The sequence below is a fragment of the Callorhinus ursinus genome, unplaced genomic scaffold, assembly GCF_003265705.2.
Source record: "Callorhinus ursinus isolate GAN/ISIS: 27379988/994484 unplaced genomic scaffold, GSC_fseal_2.0 scaffold7, whole genome shotgun sequence".
In the NCBI taxonomy this organism is placed as follows: Eukaryota; Metazoa; Chordata; class Mammalia; order Carnivora; family Otariidae; genus Callorhinus; species Callorhinus ursinus.
This window is the reverse complement of record NW_027397069.1, coordinates 64,965,839-64,986,077: the sequence shown is the minus strand read 5'-3', so window position 1 is coordinate 64,986,077 and position 20,239 is coordinate 64,965,839. Positions and strand designations below refer to the sequence as shown.

The window sequence follows — 20,239 nt, the reverse complement described above, 5'->3', positions numbered from 1 at the left end:
CATGCACTGAACCACTACGTCCAACTGCTAAAATCATTAAAAGAGATGAAAAGAGCATCCTAAGCAAGGTTGGTGATGTATTTAACACATTAAATAATCTCATATTAACTCTAGTGACATTGCTGGTTTACATGTTTATTGAAATATCTCTGAGGGCAATAGTTTGGATCTTTTTAGATTAGTGAAGTCCTACTGTATGGGACATATTTGGGATTTTTTTTTTTTAGGTCCCTAAACATTCAGATATAGAAAATGATTTCTTAAATAAGCCCCTTGTATCCCACAAATAGGACACCTTTTGATACATGAGCCTTTTCTAGACTTGTCTAACTGCTCCTGTTCTGTCTCATATGGCCGTCTTTTCTCCTCTCGATTATAGAGAGGCTGAGTGTGAAAAGACTAGAAGGGAGAATGTAGCTATAGCAGACACTGAAATTGTTTGGAAATTGAGGGAGAAGTCAATGGCCTTCCTCTGCCCTTTTCAGGGAGATACAAGACAGGGAAGAGCTTTCAGAGTTTGTGTTTTCTTAGGGGAGGGGAGGGACAGGGAGGGAGGAACTTCCCAAGGTGTGAGAAGCACAAATAGGGACCTTTCTCTTTTCTTATGGAAATACTCGAAACCCTTACAAGATTCTTCACAACAGGAGAAAATCCCTCTTGGATGGGAGAGGACAGCAGTGCTCTTTGATTCAGGGGGAGCAAATTCAAAGAAAAGCCCACAGTACACACAGAGCTGTGTGTTGCTTCTCACACAGCAGGCAAGATATCTGCTACCAAATCCTATCTGTAAATGGAAAGCAATGGGGAGAGGGTCCTTCTGCAACCCCATTAGGAAAAGATAATTTGTTGGATAAGTGCTATTAAAATAAGTTTTAAGAAGTAGCTTATACTATCTTGAAAAGCGAGATACTGTAAAGAAAAAAAAATGTAAGCAATGACAGAAGTGATGCATCATGTTCTCCTGTTTTGTGTTTGTTTTTCTTATGGTTAATTTCAAACATTACTGAAGTAGAAAGACAATAAAATGAACCCAACTTCAACAGTTATCAACTCACAGCCAATTTGTTACACACTCCCTACATTTCCCCTGAATATTATTTGAAACAAATACTAGAAACTATATTATTTCATCTCTGAATTTTTCAGCATGTATCTCTGAAAGATACTCTCTTTTAACCAAAACGGCAGTATTATTACCACATCTAAAAAAGTAGCAGTCATCCCTTAACATCATCAAATAGACAAAAAGTGTTCAAATTGCCGATAGTCTCATGAGTATCATACTTTTTTAACAGGTTTCTTTTTTCCCAAGCTAAGATCCTCACATTGCCATCATCTTTTTAAAAAAATCAACAGGATTCCCTCCCCACCCCCCGCCGCCATTTCTCCCCCTTGCAGCTTATTTATTGAAAAAAACACTTTTCTTTCCTTCAGAGTTTCTTTCAGTCTGGATTTTATTGATTGCATCCCTTTGGCATAGTGTAACATATTCCCCTAACTGCTGTATTTCCTAAAAACTGGACATTGCCTCCGAGGCTTGGTCAGACTCAGGTCTGGTGGGTTTTTTTATTTGTTTTGGTCAAGACTGTTTCATAGTGCTTGTTCTCATGAGAAGGGACTTAATGCCTAGTTAGCTCTTTTCTGTGCTGTTAGCAGCCACTGATGTTCAAGGCCAAGTCTCCCGATGTTTTTGGTTTGCTCAGCTCTTTGTTCAGTGTCCCCCAGTGAGCTGGAGCTTCTGGGCAAGGCTAAGGCTCTTAGCTTTGGACCACTAAGAATTTTCAAGGATCCATCACCCCAAAGTTAAGTTTTTTCGCAATGATTAAAAAAAACCACATATCATTCAATTCAGTTAACAAATTTTCAGTAAATAAGTAAAATTGCTATTAAAATAAAAAACAAATGTTTAAAAAATGTAAAAGCACACTGTTCTGATTGGATGAACGAGACCATTATTTTGAGCCTCCTTTGCCATAGTCTATTTCTATTTGTTCTTTACCGGTTGTTTATTCTGTGTCAATTTCACTTTACTACTTACTTAATGCTCTTTGAGAACCAGGGTGTCTTGAATATGCAGACCTTGGATTCTTAGACTCTGGATTCTTTGCAGCTGGTCTCCTGCAGGAGAACCTCAAGCAGAAGCATGCCTCTGCAGTTTACCTTGAGTCTTCCTGGTGTTCGCTCTGTATTCATATGGCTCTCTTCTGAGCTGGAGCACGTTTGCCTCCCTCTTCTCCCTTCTCTCTCCTCTCCCTACCTCCTTCCCTAACTTTATTCTTTTTCTCTTTACTTTTTATTTAGCCAGCATGATATTCTTTTCCCCAGGTCTACTTTTAAGCCTCCTGACACTGATAAAATCTGTGTCAATGCAAAGAAATTACTTGGGAATGGTGAAATGTGAGCTTGATTCTCTGTGCCCAGAGCTATCTTTCCAAATGCGTAGACATATATTCAGTCATTTAACAAACCCTGGCAATAAGTCCCAACTATGTCCTCAGCGTGTGGGGAGAGAGACAAGTTGCAACACAGTGAAAATGCTAACAAGAATAGATGCAGAGTCCCATGTGACAACTAACAGGTGGCTCTAGGAAGGAGAACTGAGAAAGGGCTTAATCTTGGGAGGAACATTTAAACTAAGTCTTCAAAGAATATGATGAAGACAGCATATTTGTGAAAAAATAGTTAACATACCTTTACATTGTTTTCCTTATTTTGCTGAGGTACTGAACCCAAGTTCTTGGCTAACGGACCCACATGAGTTGTGTATAGCAACAACTTACCATATCAGTGTTTCCTTCGTATGTATGCAAATATGTGTAAGTTTAAAATATCATTCTCATGAGATGATGGACTCTGAAAAACAAACTGAGGGTTCTAGAAGGGAGGGGGGTAGGGGGATGGGTTAACCTGGTGATGGGTATTGAGGAGGGCACGTTCTGCATGGAGCACTGGGTGTTATGAACAAACAATGAACCATGGAACACTGCACCAAAAACTAATGATGTAATATATGGTGATTAACATAACAATAAAAAAATTTTAAAAAAAATAAAATAATAAAATAAAATATCATTCTCATGAGCATTCCCATCTAATTAATAGGGGGAAAAAGTAACTTTTAAGCATGGGAAGTTTCAGGGTGTGGGAGGGTTCACAGTCACCTTCCCCCACTGTAGCAGGATCCTGTCTTTCAGGTAGTAGCAAGAGAAGGTTCCCAAGATATGAACTCCTGAGTTATTGTGAAAGTCTACAGATCCACAGGTGTGCTAAGCATCTTTTGGCTGAGTAAATTAGTCTCCCATATAGATGTATTCCATTTCTTCTAATGTATATAAAATAAGTACTGTTGTTATTATAGTACAAAACTTTTTTAAAAGTATCATTGAAGGCATAGTATTAGTTCTCTGTCATTTATACTTTTATTTTTATTATTTTTTTAAAGATTTTATTTATTTGACAGAGACACAGTGAGAGAGGGAACACAAGCAGGGGGAGTGGGAGAGGGAGAAGCAGGCTTCCCGCTGAGCAGGGAGCCCGATGCGGGACTCGATCCCAGGACCCTGGGATCATGACCTGAGCCAAAGGCAGGCGCTTAACGACTGAGCCACCCAGGCGCCCCTGTCATTTATACTTTTAAACAACAGATACTAAAATAGAATTACTCTCTTGTATGCCTGGAGCTGTGAGTGCATGTTTTGCAGTTGGGAGTTCCTGGAAAATTTTTGACATTAAAAGGGGTCTTTATAAAATACATAGTGCTGATGGTCGCACAACATTGTGAATGTCTTTACTACCCTGAATTGTACCCTTAAAAGTGGTTACAATGGCAAATTTTACATCACGCATATTCTGCCATGATAAAAGAGTCTACTAAAAAATTGTTTTTAACTTACAACAAAACCCACGTGCAAATCGAGGGATCTCATATTTGAAGAAACTGGACATCGTTGGCCTAAAGCTTTTATTAATTTGGCAGATGTTTAGCCATCACCAAGCAAGGCTGTGCTCTGTAACTTTTTAAGTGTCAGAGAACCAGAGCATCCTGCATTTCTGAAGCATGTAATCTAGAGGGGACGGCACTTAGCTCATCCCTCATGCATGTGTAATCGCATAACATGATTCCACACTGTGATGTGACTTTACGCTATGGTAAGTGCTGTGAAAGGAAACGTATACAGAGCTTTGCAAGCGTGTGAGGGGTAGGGGATGGGGGCTAGTCGTGGTGTTCAGAGAAGACTCACAGAAGACTTCCCCGAGGAAGTGACAGTTGGGCTGAGATTTGAATAATGAGCGAGTATGGACAACAGTCATAAGAGGTCATTGCTTACTTTTCCATTTCAGACTTTTCTCCTTAATGGCAGGAACCACATGTTCTTCATCACTCCCCCCCCCCCCGCCGCCACAGGTAGCATTGGGCATGTTGTGAGCCCCCAGTTACTGTTGAGTGGTGAATAAATAAAATGTTGAGTAGAAATGCTTATGCTGCATCTGTTCCAAGGGTGTTTGTGGGACCTGGCACCACCTGTTTTCATGTCTTTAATTTTCATATTTTTAATTTAACTGGTTTTATGAAGAACTTTGGATGACGTTATAACCTTTGCATATATAGGAAGTGCTTCACAATTTAATTGCTAAATTGTCTTTTTGTGCCATCAACTCAATCTGGTGCTTCTTTAATTGTTCTTCTGTGTTCTTGCCTACATTTTTGTATCCACTCTCCCACCAGTGTGTTCTAGGTAGCATACTTTGAAGAGGAAGTGTCTGTTAGCCCTTAAGAACACAGTTTTCTCTTTATTTTAGATGAATACACATTTTGAAGCTGTATATTTTGCAAATGAGACAGAGCAATTGATTTATATGGCTCATGGTAAGACATCAGATACCCAGACTGAGCCCACCATGTGCATGCATTTCTTCAGGAAAAAAGACTCTATGGGGTGGGTAGAGGTGGGTTTCCTATCTGCCTTAGGTGTATATTATCTTTTCAGGTGGAGGAGAAGATTGGAGAAGTGAGGTAGGGAAGAGGGTCTATGTGATTGACAACATGTAAATGGAGTCTTTTGGGACATCTACATTGGCTAAAGTAAAAGTTACTGTTGTTTTTCATATATAACTTTTACATGGTTTCTCATCCTGAATCAAATTATGGATCGCTATTAACTCCCATACCGAAAACAGAAAAGAAAAGGAAAACAAGGGACAGGTAAGGATAAACGGTTGTCCTTAAAATGCCCTGCTGGAAAGTCAGTTAAGTCTTCCTAATGTAAACAAAGGTGTAATGATTAGAAAAATGATTTCTGTAGACCTTTTTCACTACCCAGATTATTTCCACAGAGATTTGGATGTGGCATAGTCAAATAACATGCCCCAAATTCCAAGTTACACATAGTAACTATTTTACCGGTAGGGTAGTAGACCTTATTTTGTTTCTAAATCTAGGGACTTGGAATAGTGTATCACTTTCAACTTTTTATTATATGTCAAGTCCCAAGATAGATAATAAAATTTTCATATGAATGCCATAGTTTTTTTTTCAACTTTTTATTGTATGTCAAGTCCCAGGATAGACAGTAAAATTTTTCACATCAATTCCATAGTTTTTATTATGTAGTTTCCATTGAGAACTCTGGGCCACTTATAGCATCAGATTTTTAAGGTTTTGGTCACAGAGGTATATGTTAAGATGAATAGTTAAGAATCGTGGTAGCAGTCAAACACTATAAAGGTCAGAATAGCTAAGGGAGAGTTTCTTATTTAAAAACTGGTACCTCGGATACCTCAATATCATAAAAGCCATCTATGAAAAACCCACAGCGAATATCATTCTCAATGGGGAAAAACTGAGAGCTTTTCCCCTAAGGTCAGGAACGCAGCAGGGATGTCCACTATCACCACTGCTATTCAACATAGTACTAGAAGTCCTAGCCTCAGCAATCAGACAACAAAAAGAAATAAAAGGCATCCGAATCAGCAGAGAAGAAGTCAAACTCTTACTCTCTGCAGATAATATTACACTTTATGTGGAAAACCCAAGAGACTCCACCCCAAAACTGCTAGAACTCATACAGGAATTCAGTAAAGTAGCAGGATATAAAATCAATGCTCAGAAATCAGTGGTATTTCTATACACCAACAAGACAGAAGAAAGAGAAATTAAGGAGTCGATCCCATTTACAATTGCACCCAAAACCATAAGATACCTAGGAATAAATCTAACCAAAGAGGCAAAGAATCTGTACTCAGAAAACTATAAAATACTCATGAAAGAAATTGAGGAAGACACAAAGAAATGGAAAAACGTTCCATGCTCATGGATTAGAAGAACAAATATTGTGAAGATGTCAGTGCTACCTAGAGCAATCTACACATTTAATGCAATCCCAATAAAAATGCTGTCAACTTTTTTCAAAGAAATGGAACAAATAATCCTAAAATTTGGAACCAGAAAAGACCCCGAATAGCCAGAGGAATGTTGAAAAAGAAAAGCAAAGCTGGCAGCATCACAATTCTGGACTTCCAGCTCTATTACAAAGCTGTCATCATCAAGACAGTATGGTACCGGCACAAAAACAGACACATAGATCAATGGAACAGAATTGAGAGCCCCGAAATGGACCCTCAACTCTATGGTCAACTCATCTTTAGCAAAGCAGGAAAGAATGTCTAGTGGAAAAAAGTCTCTTCAACAAATGGTGTTGGGAAAATTGGACAGCCACATGCAGAAGAATGAAACGGGACCATTTACTTACACCACACACAAAAATAGACTCAATGGATCAGACTAGAGAGCCCAGAAATGGACCCTCAACTCTATGGTCAACTAATCTTTGACAAAGCAGGAAAGAATGTCCAGTGGAAAAAAGACAGTCACTTCAACAAATGGTGTTGGGAAAATTGGACAGCCACATGCAGAAGAATGAAACTGGACCGTTTCCTTACACCACACACAAAAATAGACTCAAAATGGTTGAAAGATCTAAATGTGAGAACAAGAGTCCATCAAAATCCTAAAGGAGAACACAGGCAACAACCTCTTCGACCTCAGCTGCAGCAACTTCCTAGAAACATCACCAAAGACAAGGGAAGCAAGGACAAAAATGAACTATTGGGACTTCATCAAGATAAAAGCTTTTGCACAGCAAAAGAAACAGTCAACAAAACCAAAAGGCAGCTGGCAGAATGGGAGAAGATATTTGCAAATGACATATCAGGTAAAGGGCTAGTATCCAAAATCTATAAAGAACTTACCAAACTCAACACCCAAAGAACCAATGATCCAATCTAGAAATGGGCAGAAGACATGAACAGACATTTTTCCAAAGAAGACATCCAAATGGCCAACAGACACATGAAAAAGTGCTCAGCATCGCTCAGCATCAGGGAAATCCAAATCAAAACGTCAATGAGATACCACCTCACACCAGTTAGAATGGCTAAAATTAACAAGTCAGGAAATGACAGATGCTGGCGGGGATGCGGAGAAAGGGGAACCCTCCTACACTGTTGGTGGGAATGCAAGCTGGTGCAGCCACTCTGGAAAACAGTATGGAGGTTCCTCAAAAAGTTGAAAATAGAGCTACCATACAACCCATCAATTGCACTACTGGGTATTTACTCCAAAGATACAAATGTAGGAATCCAAAGGGGTATGTGCACCCCGATGTTTATAGCAGCAATGTCCACAATAGTCAAACTATGGAAAGCCAAGATATCCATCGACAGGTGAATGGATAAAGAAGATACACACACACACACACACACACACACACACACACACACACACACACAATGGAATATTATGCAGCCATCAAAAGGAATGAAATCTTGCCATTTGCAACAACATGGATGGAACTGGAGGGTATTATGCTGAGTAAAATAAGTCAGTCAGAAAATACATGTATCATATGATCTCACTGATATGAGGAATTCTTAATCTCAGGAAACAAACTGAGGGTTGCTGGAGTGGTGGGGGGTAGGAGGGATGGGGTGGCTGGGTGATAGACATTGGGGAGGGTATGTGCTACGGTGAGCGCTGTGAATTGTGCAAGACTGTTGAATCACAGATCTGTACTTCTGAAACAAATAATGCGATACATGTTAAGAAAAAAAAAGAAGAAGAAGGTGGTAGGAGGGGAAGAATGAAGGGGAGTAAATCGGAAGGGGAGACGAACCATGAGAGACAATGGACTCTGAAAAACAAACTGAGGGTTCTAGAGGGGAGGGGGCTGGGGGGATGGGTTAGCCTGGTGATGGGTATTAAAGAGGGCACGGTCTGCGTGGAGCACTGGGTGTTATGCACAAACAATGACTCATGGAACACTGCATCAAAAACTAATGATGTAATGTACGGTGATTAACATAACAATAAAAATTTAAATAAAATGTTTAAAAAAACTAATGATATAATGTATGGGAATCAACATAACATAATAAAATAAATAAATAAATAATAAAAAATTAAAAACTGATGCCTCGGGCGCCTGGGTGGCTCAGTTGTTGAGCATCTGCCTTCGGCTCAGGTCATGATCCCAGGGTCCTGGGATCAAGCCCCACATCAGGCTCCCTGCTCCGCGGGAGGCCTGCTTCTCCCTCTCCCGCTGCCTCTGCTTGTGTTCCCTCTCTTGCTGTGTCTGTCTCTCAAATAAATAAACAAAATCTTTTAAAAAAATAAATAAAAACTGGTACCTCTGTCCCATCAAGGGAGAAGTAAATTAGAAAAATTATAAAAATAATGCACTTTTTTATGCTGTTTTCGAGCATCTAATAATTATTCTTTTTTTTTTCCTAGGAAAAGCCATTGACAAAATCTCTACAACGTGGAGAAGATCCCCAGTTTGACCAAGTATGTAGTAATAAGTTATATACATATTATATTCTAGTTTTTATTTATTTCAAAATGCACAAAAGATAAGGGTTGGATGTCATTATTATTATTAGTATTGATTAACTTCCTCAAAGAGGACACAGGGATATGATCTTAGGAACTGTGTCTTTCAGTTTTTACAATTATGACTTAAAGCAGACATTCAGTAGAAGTCTATTGCTTTGAACTGGGAAGAATGGGAATATGTTGTAATAATACAAATAGGCCCTCAATTGATCGTTTCCTAAATCTTTGTATATCAGAATTAAAGAAACTAAGAAAAGATAAAGGAACTTCTATTCCAAAATTTAGTAGAGCTTATTATATTTTCATCCAGCTTTTTTGTGAATGCCCATTCTTTGCTTGACACACTGCTACAAAATACAAAATTGACCAGTTTTAGTCCTTCAAAAATTCACAATATTGTGAGAGAAAAATCACTTAAACAATAATTACAAGACAGTATAGTAACTTAGAGTCTAACAGAGAATATGATACATGAAAAAAAAACAATTTAAGGCAGGATAAATACAAAGAAAGTCTTTTGAAAGTAGATTGGGACTAGTAAAAGGGCATCCTGCTCTCAACAGCAGGTAATAAACATAGGAAATCAGGATCTGATAGATCCTGGCTCAGTAACTATAGGCTCTACGTATGTTTAAGAATGATGGGTAACAGGGTATCAGGGGAAGTGAGAGATGTGTTTGTGGTGTTTCCTGAACTTATGCAGTTAACGACAGAGAAGACAGCATGTTCTCCTTCAAAAACCTCGCTTGGAGCCAGTGGTAGAGACAAAGTACTGCTGGATGCAGCACCGTCTGATCTAATATGGTGGGGGTTTTCTTGTCTTATGGAGAACACACAGAGATGCACTTTCAGCAGGGCTTTGAAATTGACTTATATATGGAATCAGAAGGAAAGTTCTCCGGCTGTTAAAGTCCAGACTTCTTCGGTCCAAAACTGTAAGGACTGGGGGCGCCTGGGTGGCTCAGTCGGTTGAGCGTCTGCCTTCGGCTCAGGTCATGATCCCAGGGTCCTGGGATCGAGTCCCGCATCGGGCTCCCTGCTCAGTGGGGAGCCTGCTTCTCTCTCCCTCTGCCACTTCCCCCTTGCTTGTGCTCTCTCTTGTGTTCTCTCTCTCAAATAAATAAATAAAATCTTTAAAAAAAAGAGTGTAAATATTTATTGTCCATCATCCATAATTGTCCACTGGATTTTATGTTGTCTGTATTCTCTCCTAGATACTTCCTAGGATATCACTGTCCTTCCCTCAAAAACAAAATTTATTTTTCTCCAGCTTAATGTATATCTTCCTTTATTCTCTGGGAAAATAATAATTGTAAATTTTAACATTGCATAAAATAGTGATCCCAAATGATTTGGCTTAAACACAATTTCCCACTTCTTATTCAGCCCTCTGTTTTTGCATTTCAGCATTGTGGGAGAGGGACAGCCTTTGGAATTAGACAGACCAGGTTTAAATCCCAACTTTGCCACTTTAATTAGCTATAATACTTTTAACCTTGTTGCCCAGAATGTTGAAATGCAGAATCTCCGCCCTGCCCCAGATCTTACTGAATCAGATTCTGCAGCTTAACGGGATCCGCAGGTGACCCACGCACACATTAAAGCTTGAGCAGCACTGCTCCGTAACATGTCTCCCTGTATTAAGGACACTTTGCAAGTGAATCGGTAGTAAAATGGCCACTGAGAACTTTCAAATAAGGCACATAAGATTATCCTCTCATCATTAAATCATAAATTTACACATGAACCAGGAGAGAAGGCAACCTACAAAGTCTGTTTCGCTTTAAAGAGATAGCAAGACTCCCGGGCCATGAGGAAACTTGATGGAAATTGGTTCACCTCTGCCCGTTTACTGTTTTGCCAGCAAATTATAACAATCAAGGTTCCACTGGCAATGCCCTGGATGTATCAAGCTTTCTTAGTCTTTTGATATTAAACATTCAAATTATATAATTCCCCTTGTTCTAATAGCAAGCAGTAGGATTTTAATTTGGATTTCCACAGAGGTCCATCTCTGCGAAAAGAACATGCTGGTGATGCCACCTTGCGTGGTGTAGATGATCGTGGGAGCAGTAGTAACAGTAGAAGTGGTATGCATGTAGTACTTACCAGAGGGTAGGCACTATGCTAAATACATCCTTTGAGTAGTATGCAGCTGGTCCCTGTTTAGAGAATATTTTTTTATCAGTTTCTTCCTTTTAAATGTCACTAGCATGAATGATAGACTAGAGAGAACTGAGCTTCTGCACTTTCAGTGCCTGATCCCGGGTGGTCCTGTTTACTCCTCCACTTAACAAGCCCATGATTCATTTTTCTCTTGCTAGAAATAGAAGCAAAAAAAAAATCACATAATACTTTATAATTTATGAAGCCCTTTCTCATGCATGATCTCAGCTGACATCACTCACTGCTTCCAACAACCCCAAGAAGAAGCCATCGTCATCATCATCATCCCTATAGTACATTTCATGGGAATGAGTCTCAGACAGCTTGCCCAACACTATATGACTAAAGCCTGAAGGAGCCAAGACTGGCATCCATTTGTTCAGACTACAAAGCCAGTGCTTTTTACTCTATAACATGCTTCTATATCTAAAAACTAAGGTGGCGAAAATTTAGAGAGGAGTTTTCAACAGGTAAGGGATCTCAGATCCTGTATCAGTTAATATTAGGTTTGGCTGCAAATGACACATAAAATAACAGCAACTTGAATAAGATATTTTTTTCTCTCTCACATTCAAGAAATACAAAGGAAATCGGTCTAGTATCTTTATATTATTTTTATTGTCTTGTGTATGGCTCATCTCATAGTCCAGTTTGGCTTCTAGAACTCAGCCATTAAGTCTGTATTCCAAGCAACAGGGAGGAGAAATAGAAAAAGAATTATGGGCAAAAAAATAAAAAAGCAGAACGTCTCAACATTGCACACACCACTTCTGCTCATACTCAGTTGGCAAGATCTTAATCACATAGCCACATATAGCTGTAGGAAGGATTGGGAAATTTTATTTTGAGCAATCATTTGTCCATCTAAAAATCAGGGATTTTATTGGGGCACCTGGGTGGTTCAGTTGGTTAAGCGTCCAACTCTTGATCTCAGCTCACGTCTTGATCTCAGGGTTGTGAGTTCAAGCCCTGCGTTGGACTCCCCACTGGGCATGGAGCCTACTTAAAAAAAAAAAAATCAGGTATTTGATAACTAAGGAAGAAGAATAGACTGGATATTAGGTATTACCTATCTTTCCTAGATATCATATAGTAGAGTTTTTACCAAATGCCCAATAAAGAATACTGTTTATACTGTTTACAGTTCTGTATACCTCTTGTTTTCACTGTGGAATATTCCTAGAATTTGTCAGTTTTACAGTTTGAATTTTAAGATATGCATATTTAGGGGTTAAAGCTTTATGTTTTCTTAGGTTTTCTTTTATATGCTTTATATATAATTAACTATTGGCTTCATATCTCTTAATTTAATCTGATTATAATCTAACCCTGTATAGGTTAAGCCTGGGGAAAAAGTCCTTTTGCTTCATAAATAACAAGATGTCTAAACAGGATTGCTTTTTTTAAGTTCAGTATTAGTGGAAGAAAAATCATACTAGTAACTGCTTTACACATTGGAGAGCTTGGAATTTATACCCTCATTCCCAGAATTTCACTTTTTACAAATTTCACAAATTCATGAACTTGACCCATTCTTATACAGCACCTACTGTGTGGCAACCATGTAACAAGCATTATGCTAGCTGGTGGAAATAAAGATGAAGGAAACATGGTGCCTGCACTGGGGGGCCCCCCAATTATGGGTGAGACAAAGAAGAAATATGATCAAATTATAACCTAGGCTACTAAGTAAGCTCACCGTGGAAGGACCAAGTATCATGTGAGCCCCAGGACAGCAAGCTTTGCCCTCTACTAGGGAGCTAGCGATGGTTTCAGTCCCTGCTAGTGAGAGAGTCATACCAGTAATGAGAATTAATAAAGGTGGAAGAGATTTCCAACAGCATTTTGGAAATGTATACTGCCACCAATTTATTTTAAATACCTAAATTACCTGTTAGGGCTTCGAGTAGAATGAGTGAAAAATTGTCCTAGTGGTAAAGTTCTTTATTTTAGCAAACATTTATCAAAAGTGTGTGTGTGTGTGTGTGTGTGTGTGTGTGTGTGTGTGTGTGTGAGAAAAAAAAGTATGTGTGTGTGTGTGTGTTTACCTGTACATACACACAAAGCTGTGTATGGGACAGAGCTGTAAGGATGTGGTCCCTGCACTCCAGGAGCTTCAGATCTGGAAGAGTTTAAGGCAGTGCACAAACAGCTCTGACAGGGGCCCGCGTGTGTCAGAAATGCCACATGGATGGTGCAACAGTAAACACTGTGAGATTTCAGGGAACAGAAGACATTCACTTCAGGGCCAGATGGCTAGAGAAATCTTTCTAGAAGAGGACATAGTTTATCAGGTGCCTAAAACAATTGAAGCAATAGGATTTTACTGGGTGTTGATGGTAAAGAGGATAGGAAATGTGCAAAGGCCCTGAACAGAAAAAATGACATTTTAAGTTATCTTTGGGGGCTGATGAATGGGTCTGTTAGTTGAGACAGAAGATGTGTATTGTTAAAAGATAATATTCAAAAAGAGTCGACATTGTGACTCTCATAGAAATATAAAATGAACACAGGTGAGAGATTAAAACTCATGTTTAATGAGGAAGTTACAACCAGTTCAGAAGAGAACCCCGAAATGGACCCATTTATAAGTCAGGAACTTTGAAATGAATGCACAATCAGAGGCAAAACTGGCTTTTTCCAACAGTGGGAGAGTGAAGTCAATTGAACCTTCACTGGGCACAGTGTTTTTTTCTGTCTGTAGACAAGAATCCTTGGCATTGCTGTCAGTAGTCTATCGTATGCACAATTTTAAAATAGCTCAAAGGCATTAAAAGGTGCATAGCTCCCTCAGACTGCAATTAGATAACCCCTAGAGAGGTGAGCTCTGAGCGATGCATAGTTTTCTACTGAGACACAAAATTTTCCTATTGGCTGGGAGTGTTAGGGAAGAGACCAGGTAGGAAAGGATCAGACTGTGGGAGACGTTAATGTCAGTGGGGGGACCTTTATCTCAGATATACCAGGATCAATTTGATCAAAGTAGCAACTTGGTGTCAACCCCGAGGTAGCAGGGTTCATGAATGAAGAGATCCTTGTAGTGTGGAGGCATTTGGGGAGTTTGGGTGTTGATAAAGATTTGAGACTGAAAGGGTCCAAACTAAAACGGAGACAATGGAACTAGAAAGAATAATCGTATGTAAAATTGTATAAGAAGAATCAATATTGGTTGAGAGAAGGAGAAACAAAAAGTAACTATGGTTTTCAACCATGGTTTGGAACCATTTCTATTCAATTCAACAAACACGGAGTGGCCAAGTATACTATACCTGTGCAAGGTTCTGGGGTTATAAAAACAGTAAGATAGAGTTCCTGCCCTCGGGGAATTCTCAATCCCAGGAACAAGGCAGAGATCCCAACAAGTAACAGCACAGCATGAATGCTATACCCGAGGTCCATTTCAAGTGCTTTGGGAACTCGGGCAAGGGAGCAGTTAATGACGCCCGGAAGGTGGACTGCTTCTATGTCACAGAAGCAGTCAGGGCCCAGTGGCATTTTAAAGACATCTGTTATCCAGGGGAAGTGGGTTGGATCATGACAGGCAGAAGGGTCTGCGTGGACAAAGAAGTTGCGCTGTGAGGAGCAGAGTATGGAGGAGTGACTGGGTCTGAAGGGGGGCAGGCACACGGGGGCCCAAGGACACTGCAAAGTCTGGACTCTTTCTGATGGATGAGAAGCGCTTCCAACAGAGAAACGCTGGGCTTGATGAGAGGTTATAAATCATTTTACACGTACTGAATTTTCAGAGAGGGTAAGATATCTCAGGAGAAATAACCGGGGCTCATTCATTTATGGGGTCGCTCAACAGACACCAAAGGATTAGAGACCAGAGCAAATGGGTGGAGAATATCCTAGGGAAGCAGAGTTTAGGATCAGGAAGTGAGATCCACAGAAGGATGTCCAGAAAAAAATGGTGGCCAAAAAAACTGGAAGAAGCCTCAGAAGAAGATGCAGCTTTGCGGGGCAGGGATGGGCCATGATGGGAGCCGGGCAGAGACCCTCACAGAGGAATGAGAGATCAGCAGTTAGTTGCTCGCTGGAAACCAGCTTTGAGAAAGCCTTTGGCTTCAATGCTATTGGTTGGCATGTAGAATACAGTTTCATAGTCGATAGATTAATATTAAATAGTTTAAGCTTTTATGCTAGGTTATGCTGGCTGATTATGACTGGCTGTAATACTTCAATGGAAAAGCAGTGTACCAGACAGAACACAATCATGGTACTGGTGATGAGTTTCCTATCTGTGGTCTGTGGGGGGGGGGGTCCTATGAATGGAGGCCAGGGTGAGCTCCCCATTTTAACTTCAAGTGACTTTCCTGTTATCAGAGTTTACAGATATCCTTTTTAAATACAAAGTCCAAGGCATTTTATTTTGGATTCTCGGGTGCAACAGTAGCTAACCTGTGGTGAGCATGGACATGGGTAAATGGGGACCAGATGCAGCTGAAATACCGCATTAACCCATTTTAAATAGGGAAAACCAGTATTCCACAGTAAGCCTCACCTAGGGAAGTGTGTAACCCTCACCTGGTGAAGGAGGTACTGATACTCACTCGATGCATTTACTCACAGAGATGAAAATTGTGGCTGTTGAATAAAGGAATCACCGAATCCTTATCATTTCATATACCTGCCAGCTACATGTGCTCTCTTGCTTTTTTTACATGTGCTTTCTTGTCAAGTTTGTCTGCCCTTGGTTTTAGACTTTTGCTTCTGTGTAATAATGACCTGAACATGCAGTAAAGTCACATGACACCAACATTTGTATGCTGCATGCTGTTTTCTATTTGAAGTGTTGCTCCGACTTTGTCTCTGGAAACAGTCACATACAGTAAGGGCAAGTTATTTCCTCTTGGTGTAGTAAAGTATGATTAGTCCCCAAAGGAGCTGGTGCCAGAACAACCAGAACTAGACTCCAAATCCTTACTTTCACAGGCGAATTGTCTTACTGTGCTTCAGCACTGCGTAAGTAACCATATGGGAGATGAGAGAGAGTCTAGGTTAAGTAAGATGGGCAGCATCACTGAATCCTGAGGAGGAAAGCATTTCAAGGAGAACCTAAGAAAGAGTGTCATTTGCTCAGGAAACTTGAGGGGGAATGAACACAAAGGCCTGTTGGTTGGCCAGTGGGTTTGCCCTTTCTGATGTTTTCTGTAAAGGTTACCGGTAGTGTGGCAAGAGCAGAAATCGGGTGTCAGAGAAGAAGAAGTGAGGCGGGGAGAGGAAGCATCCCCAGTGCTTGGCTGATTGAGAGTTTGGCCAGAAGAAGGGTGGGTCCTCAGCTGAGGGAGGGGAGAGCAGAATCCAATGAGACCCTCGTGTGTTTTACAGAACCCTTTTGTGCTGAATGAAATACAAGAGCTTAGCACTGTGCCTTTCTGCCAGTGGTTGTGTCCATTTTTCATTTACATTTGGGCTCGGTGTTTTCAGGTGGTTGCGATTCCTGAGAGACTGATGTGTATATAAGTTGGGCTCACAATTATTGGTTTTATTCAACCTATTGATTCTGGTTCTGGGATAGTGTCCTTCCCCAGAGTGAGCTGTTGCCTGCAGCAAACCCAGGGGGCCCGTGCTCCCCACCTTTCTCTTAGGGCGCTAATGTAGGACAGGCATTGCTCAGACCCCTCAACAAGGAAGCCTTTGCAAGGCCTCGTGTTTGCTTCAGCTGGAGCCAGAAAGGTGTGGGAACACAAACCAAGCTACCAGGGTTATAATGGAGGCCCTGGTATCTTTGTGCTTGGATAAGAGCTAGGTGGGTCTTTCTCTTTTTCTTTTCCTTTCTTTCCTTTCCTTTTCTTTTCTGTCTTTTCTTCTTTCTTTCTTTCTCTCTTTCTCTCTTTCTCTCTTTCTCTCTCTCTTTCTCTCTCTCTTTCTCTCTCTCTTTCTCTCTTTCTTTCTCTCTTTCTTCCTGCCTGCCTGCCTGCCTTCCTTCCTTGCTTTCTTTCTTTTTCTTTTTTTACAATATCAGCTCGGATAAGTAAAATTCCAACAATAATTTCTATCATTTGTTCTGTCATTAACTTAGCCTATGATCCTCTCAAAGTCAAAATTTTTTATGTCTGGGCTTCAGTTTCAGTATTTAGAAATGGAAGAGGAAAATAGAAATAGACATTTTTAAAGGTCTGTTATGTGCCCCACACTTTATAATATCTCATTTACTCTTCAGAAAAAACCCAGTGAGGTAAATATTCTTCAGTCCCGTTTTACAGCTGGAAACACAGAGCCTCAGAGAAGTGGACATGCCCAAGCTCACACGGCCTATAAAGGACAGAGCTGTAACTTGAACTCAGGACCATCTGATCTTCCCAATGCACTAGTGAAATTATGAAAACGTGGCTTATGAATGATCAGTCATCACATAGGGGGTGCTGAGAACATTATTTAAGTTGCAGCTTATTTGCAGTTCAGTGTGACATATTCTTTACTAGTGTCATCTCTATAAATTCCAGATACTTTGCTCAGGCATTCTGAGTAAGTGGGGTTTTCCTCTAGATGTTAAATATTTACATACTTTTGTAGCACCTCAGTTTCTTAATATGTTAAAAGTGCCATCTATAAACAGGAAACACATGGTAAAATAAATCCATACCTCTCTAATAGAACGAAAATAACTTTTTACCATCTTGGGTAGCAGTAATTTTTCTGGAAAGGAAGCAGATGAAATTTTAGTGCTTCAACACTGATGCTAATGCTACAGTTCAGTCAAAATCTATTTAAAATGTATAAATGAAAAATATAAGCAATCAAGAGTAAGACTAAATTAACTGGCATTGGATTCATATTAGTGTTACTCAGTGTTCAATTATTCTCCAGTGGAACAATGCATTCTATAAAATGAACTAAGATATTAAAATCAAATAATATAGATCTTTTCCTAATTTGCAGGAAAAATAGATTTAATATATAGATTTATATGACTTTAAGTTTTTGTAAGAAATTCTTCTTAATCCTTTGGTATCTGTCACCACTGATTGAATGCTAGATTATCTAGCACTAGTACGATATATGATCAAGTAAAAAAAATTGCACTTGAATTATTGTAATAAATCAGCATTTTGTGGTATTACTAAGACTGTACCCTGACGCCCAGGTACTTGGCCATCTGAACTAGTTTGAGAAATTAAACTATCAGTGAAGTTAGTTTAAAATTTATTCACGAAATGCACCACTCAGGAGAAGTCAGCCTTATTGCTGTAAGATATGGAGTGACTCCACTGAGTAATTATTCAAATATTTATGTAAAGTTTCCTTCTTCGCATTCAGCAAGTATAATAAAATGCTTATGAAGAATTAATATCTTACCTACAGCATAATGGACAGTCTCTTTTAGCCTATTTATACATAAAATGCCAAAATAAATGTCAAGAAACATTTGCAAAGTACATTTAGTATCCCCTTCTATCCCCCCAAAAAGAAAACACCGGTATGAAATGGTTATGTGATTCTGTGCACTTCCATCTCCTCAAGCTGCACAGTACCTAGCTCATCTATGATGGAAGAATATGATCATTTAAATGCAACAAGAACATCTTTGTAAATGGGCCTGCCCCCTTTCAACAGCAGCACAGAGCTAGAATTCATCTCACCATTGGCTCTGCTTCCCGTAAATGAAGGAGTTGAGTAACCAAGAAGCCAGCTAGACCTTCCTCCCTTCCTGAGCTTTGAGGGCCAGGTCTTTGCAAATTCCACCCTTCCTTCCTGAAAGCCTGGACTCAAAAGGGCTATAACCGAGAGATGGAAAAAACACACACATCCACCCCATCCTGACCTTTCATCTCTTCTAAGATGGTCTCAGTGTATTTGCCATGGAAAGTATGTCCAGTAGATATAATACCAAGAATGGCTTTGAGATGACTTTAATGGGTAGAAAAAATTATTATGGCTGAGGTTTAAAGAATACTATTGACGTTCTCTATGGAGCACGTGGGTTACACCTAAGTAAGTGTAAGTAGCTAAACATTGTGTGCTCTACCCAGAGATAAATAGGGGGCAAACATAGGTTTATATCACATTTATGGGTCTGTAGTAAATAACAGAAGCATGTAAATTTCCCACACAAGTGTTTTTTAATTAAACTTTTTATTTGTGAATAGTTACAGAAAAGGTGTAAAGATAGCACAGACACTTATCAGGTTCCCCACACCCGGTTTCCTTTATTAACACCTTTCCTTACCATGTATATTTGTCACAACTAAGAAACCAACATCGGTACATTATTAGTAACTGAATTCTGTATTTGCATTTTATTTCTTTTTCCTGAATAGCTCTTTTCTGTTCCAGGATACTGTCTAGGATACCACCTTATATTTAGTCATCATGTCTCCTTTAGTCTCGTCCAGACTTACACAAGTATTTTTAAATTACTGAAATACAATAATAGATGGTTGGGGATTTTATTACATATGCGATAATTAAGGCAGAATTAACCTGTGTTGAGGAACTCTGAAATCTGATTTTTTTCCCCCCTCTGGGAGGAACCCCCTTCATTTCCCAATTCAAAATATTAGATGAGATGGTGGGGATTGGAAGTACCCTTTCTTGTGCTGGGATAACTTTAGAGAGAACTTGTAAATTACCCCCATGACTTGCCATACTTTGCTTTCCTCCCCAAATTTCCCGCTGTTATAGCCACAGGAACAAAGGGAAATATGTTGTGGCTATGAATATTACAGTTTGTGTGGGGAGGGCTGTTTTTTAAAAAATAATTAGATTATTTTTCAATTAAAAACTGGTGATTATGTTCACAGGGCAGGCAGATTGCAATAGCCTATTTATTTCTGAAAACTGATATTAAACCATAGCTAAAGATATGTACAATTTCGTGTATGTACTTATAACCATAATCGTAAGAGAGAGCAAGAAATAAGGCTCTCAAGAAAGAGAATCTGAGGAAGAACACATAATTGTTCCATTCAATCTTAGAGCTGCTTTTAAAAACTGACAGTGGAAAGTCCCATTGACACGAAGCACTTGAGCTCCGCTTGCTCTAGTTCCTTTAAAAAAAGAAGTTAAGCCTCTCCTGCTTAACTACAGAAACATTTTAAGTTAACTAAGGTTTTCCATTTCTTCTGCCACCTCCCGGCTCAAGCCGTGATCACTGTGTGCCTGGAACTGTTGCAATAACCTCATTCAGTTCAAGTGTGTGTGTGTGTGTGTGTGTGTGTGTGTGTGTGTGTGTGTGTG

At 39.6% G+C, this 20,239-nt stretch overlaps 1 protein-coding gene across 4 annotated transcripts in view; it reads left to right on the top strand.

Moving 5' to 3' along the window:
- The window catches only part of FRY (FRY microtubule binding protein), a 447,132-nt gene that overhangs the window by 243,351 nt on the left and 183,542 nt on the right, over positions 1–20,239 (top strand). For all 4 annotated transcript variants that reach the window (XM_073894719.1, XM_073894717.1, XM_025875084.2 and 1 more), the window contains one exon: positions 8,789–8,842. In XM_073894719.1, coding sequence (XP_073750820.1) covers positions 8,789–8,842 — 54 coding nt within the window. The remainder of the gene's footprint in view (positions 1–8,788; positions 8,843–20,239) is intronic.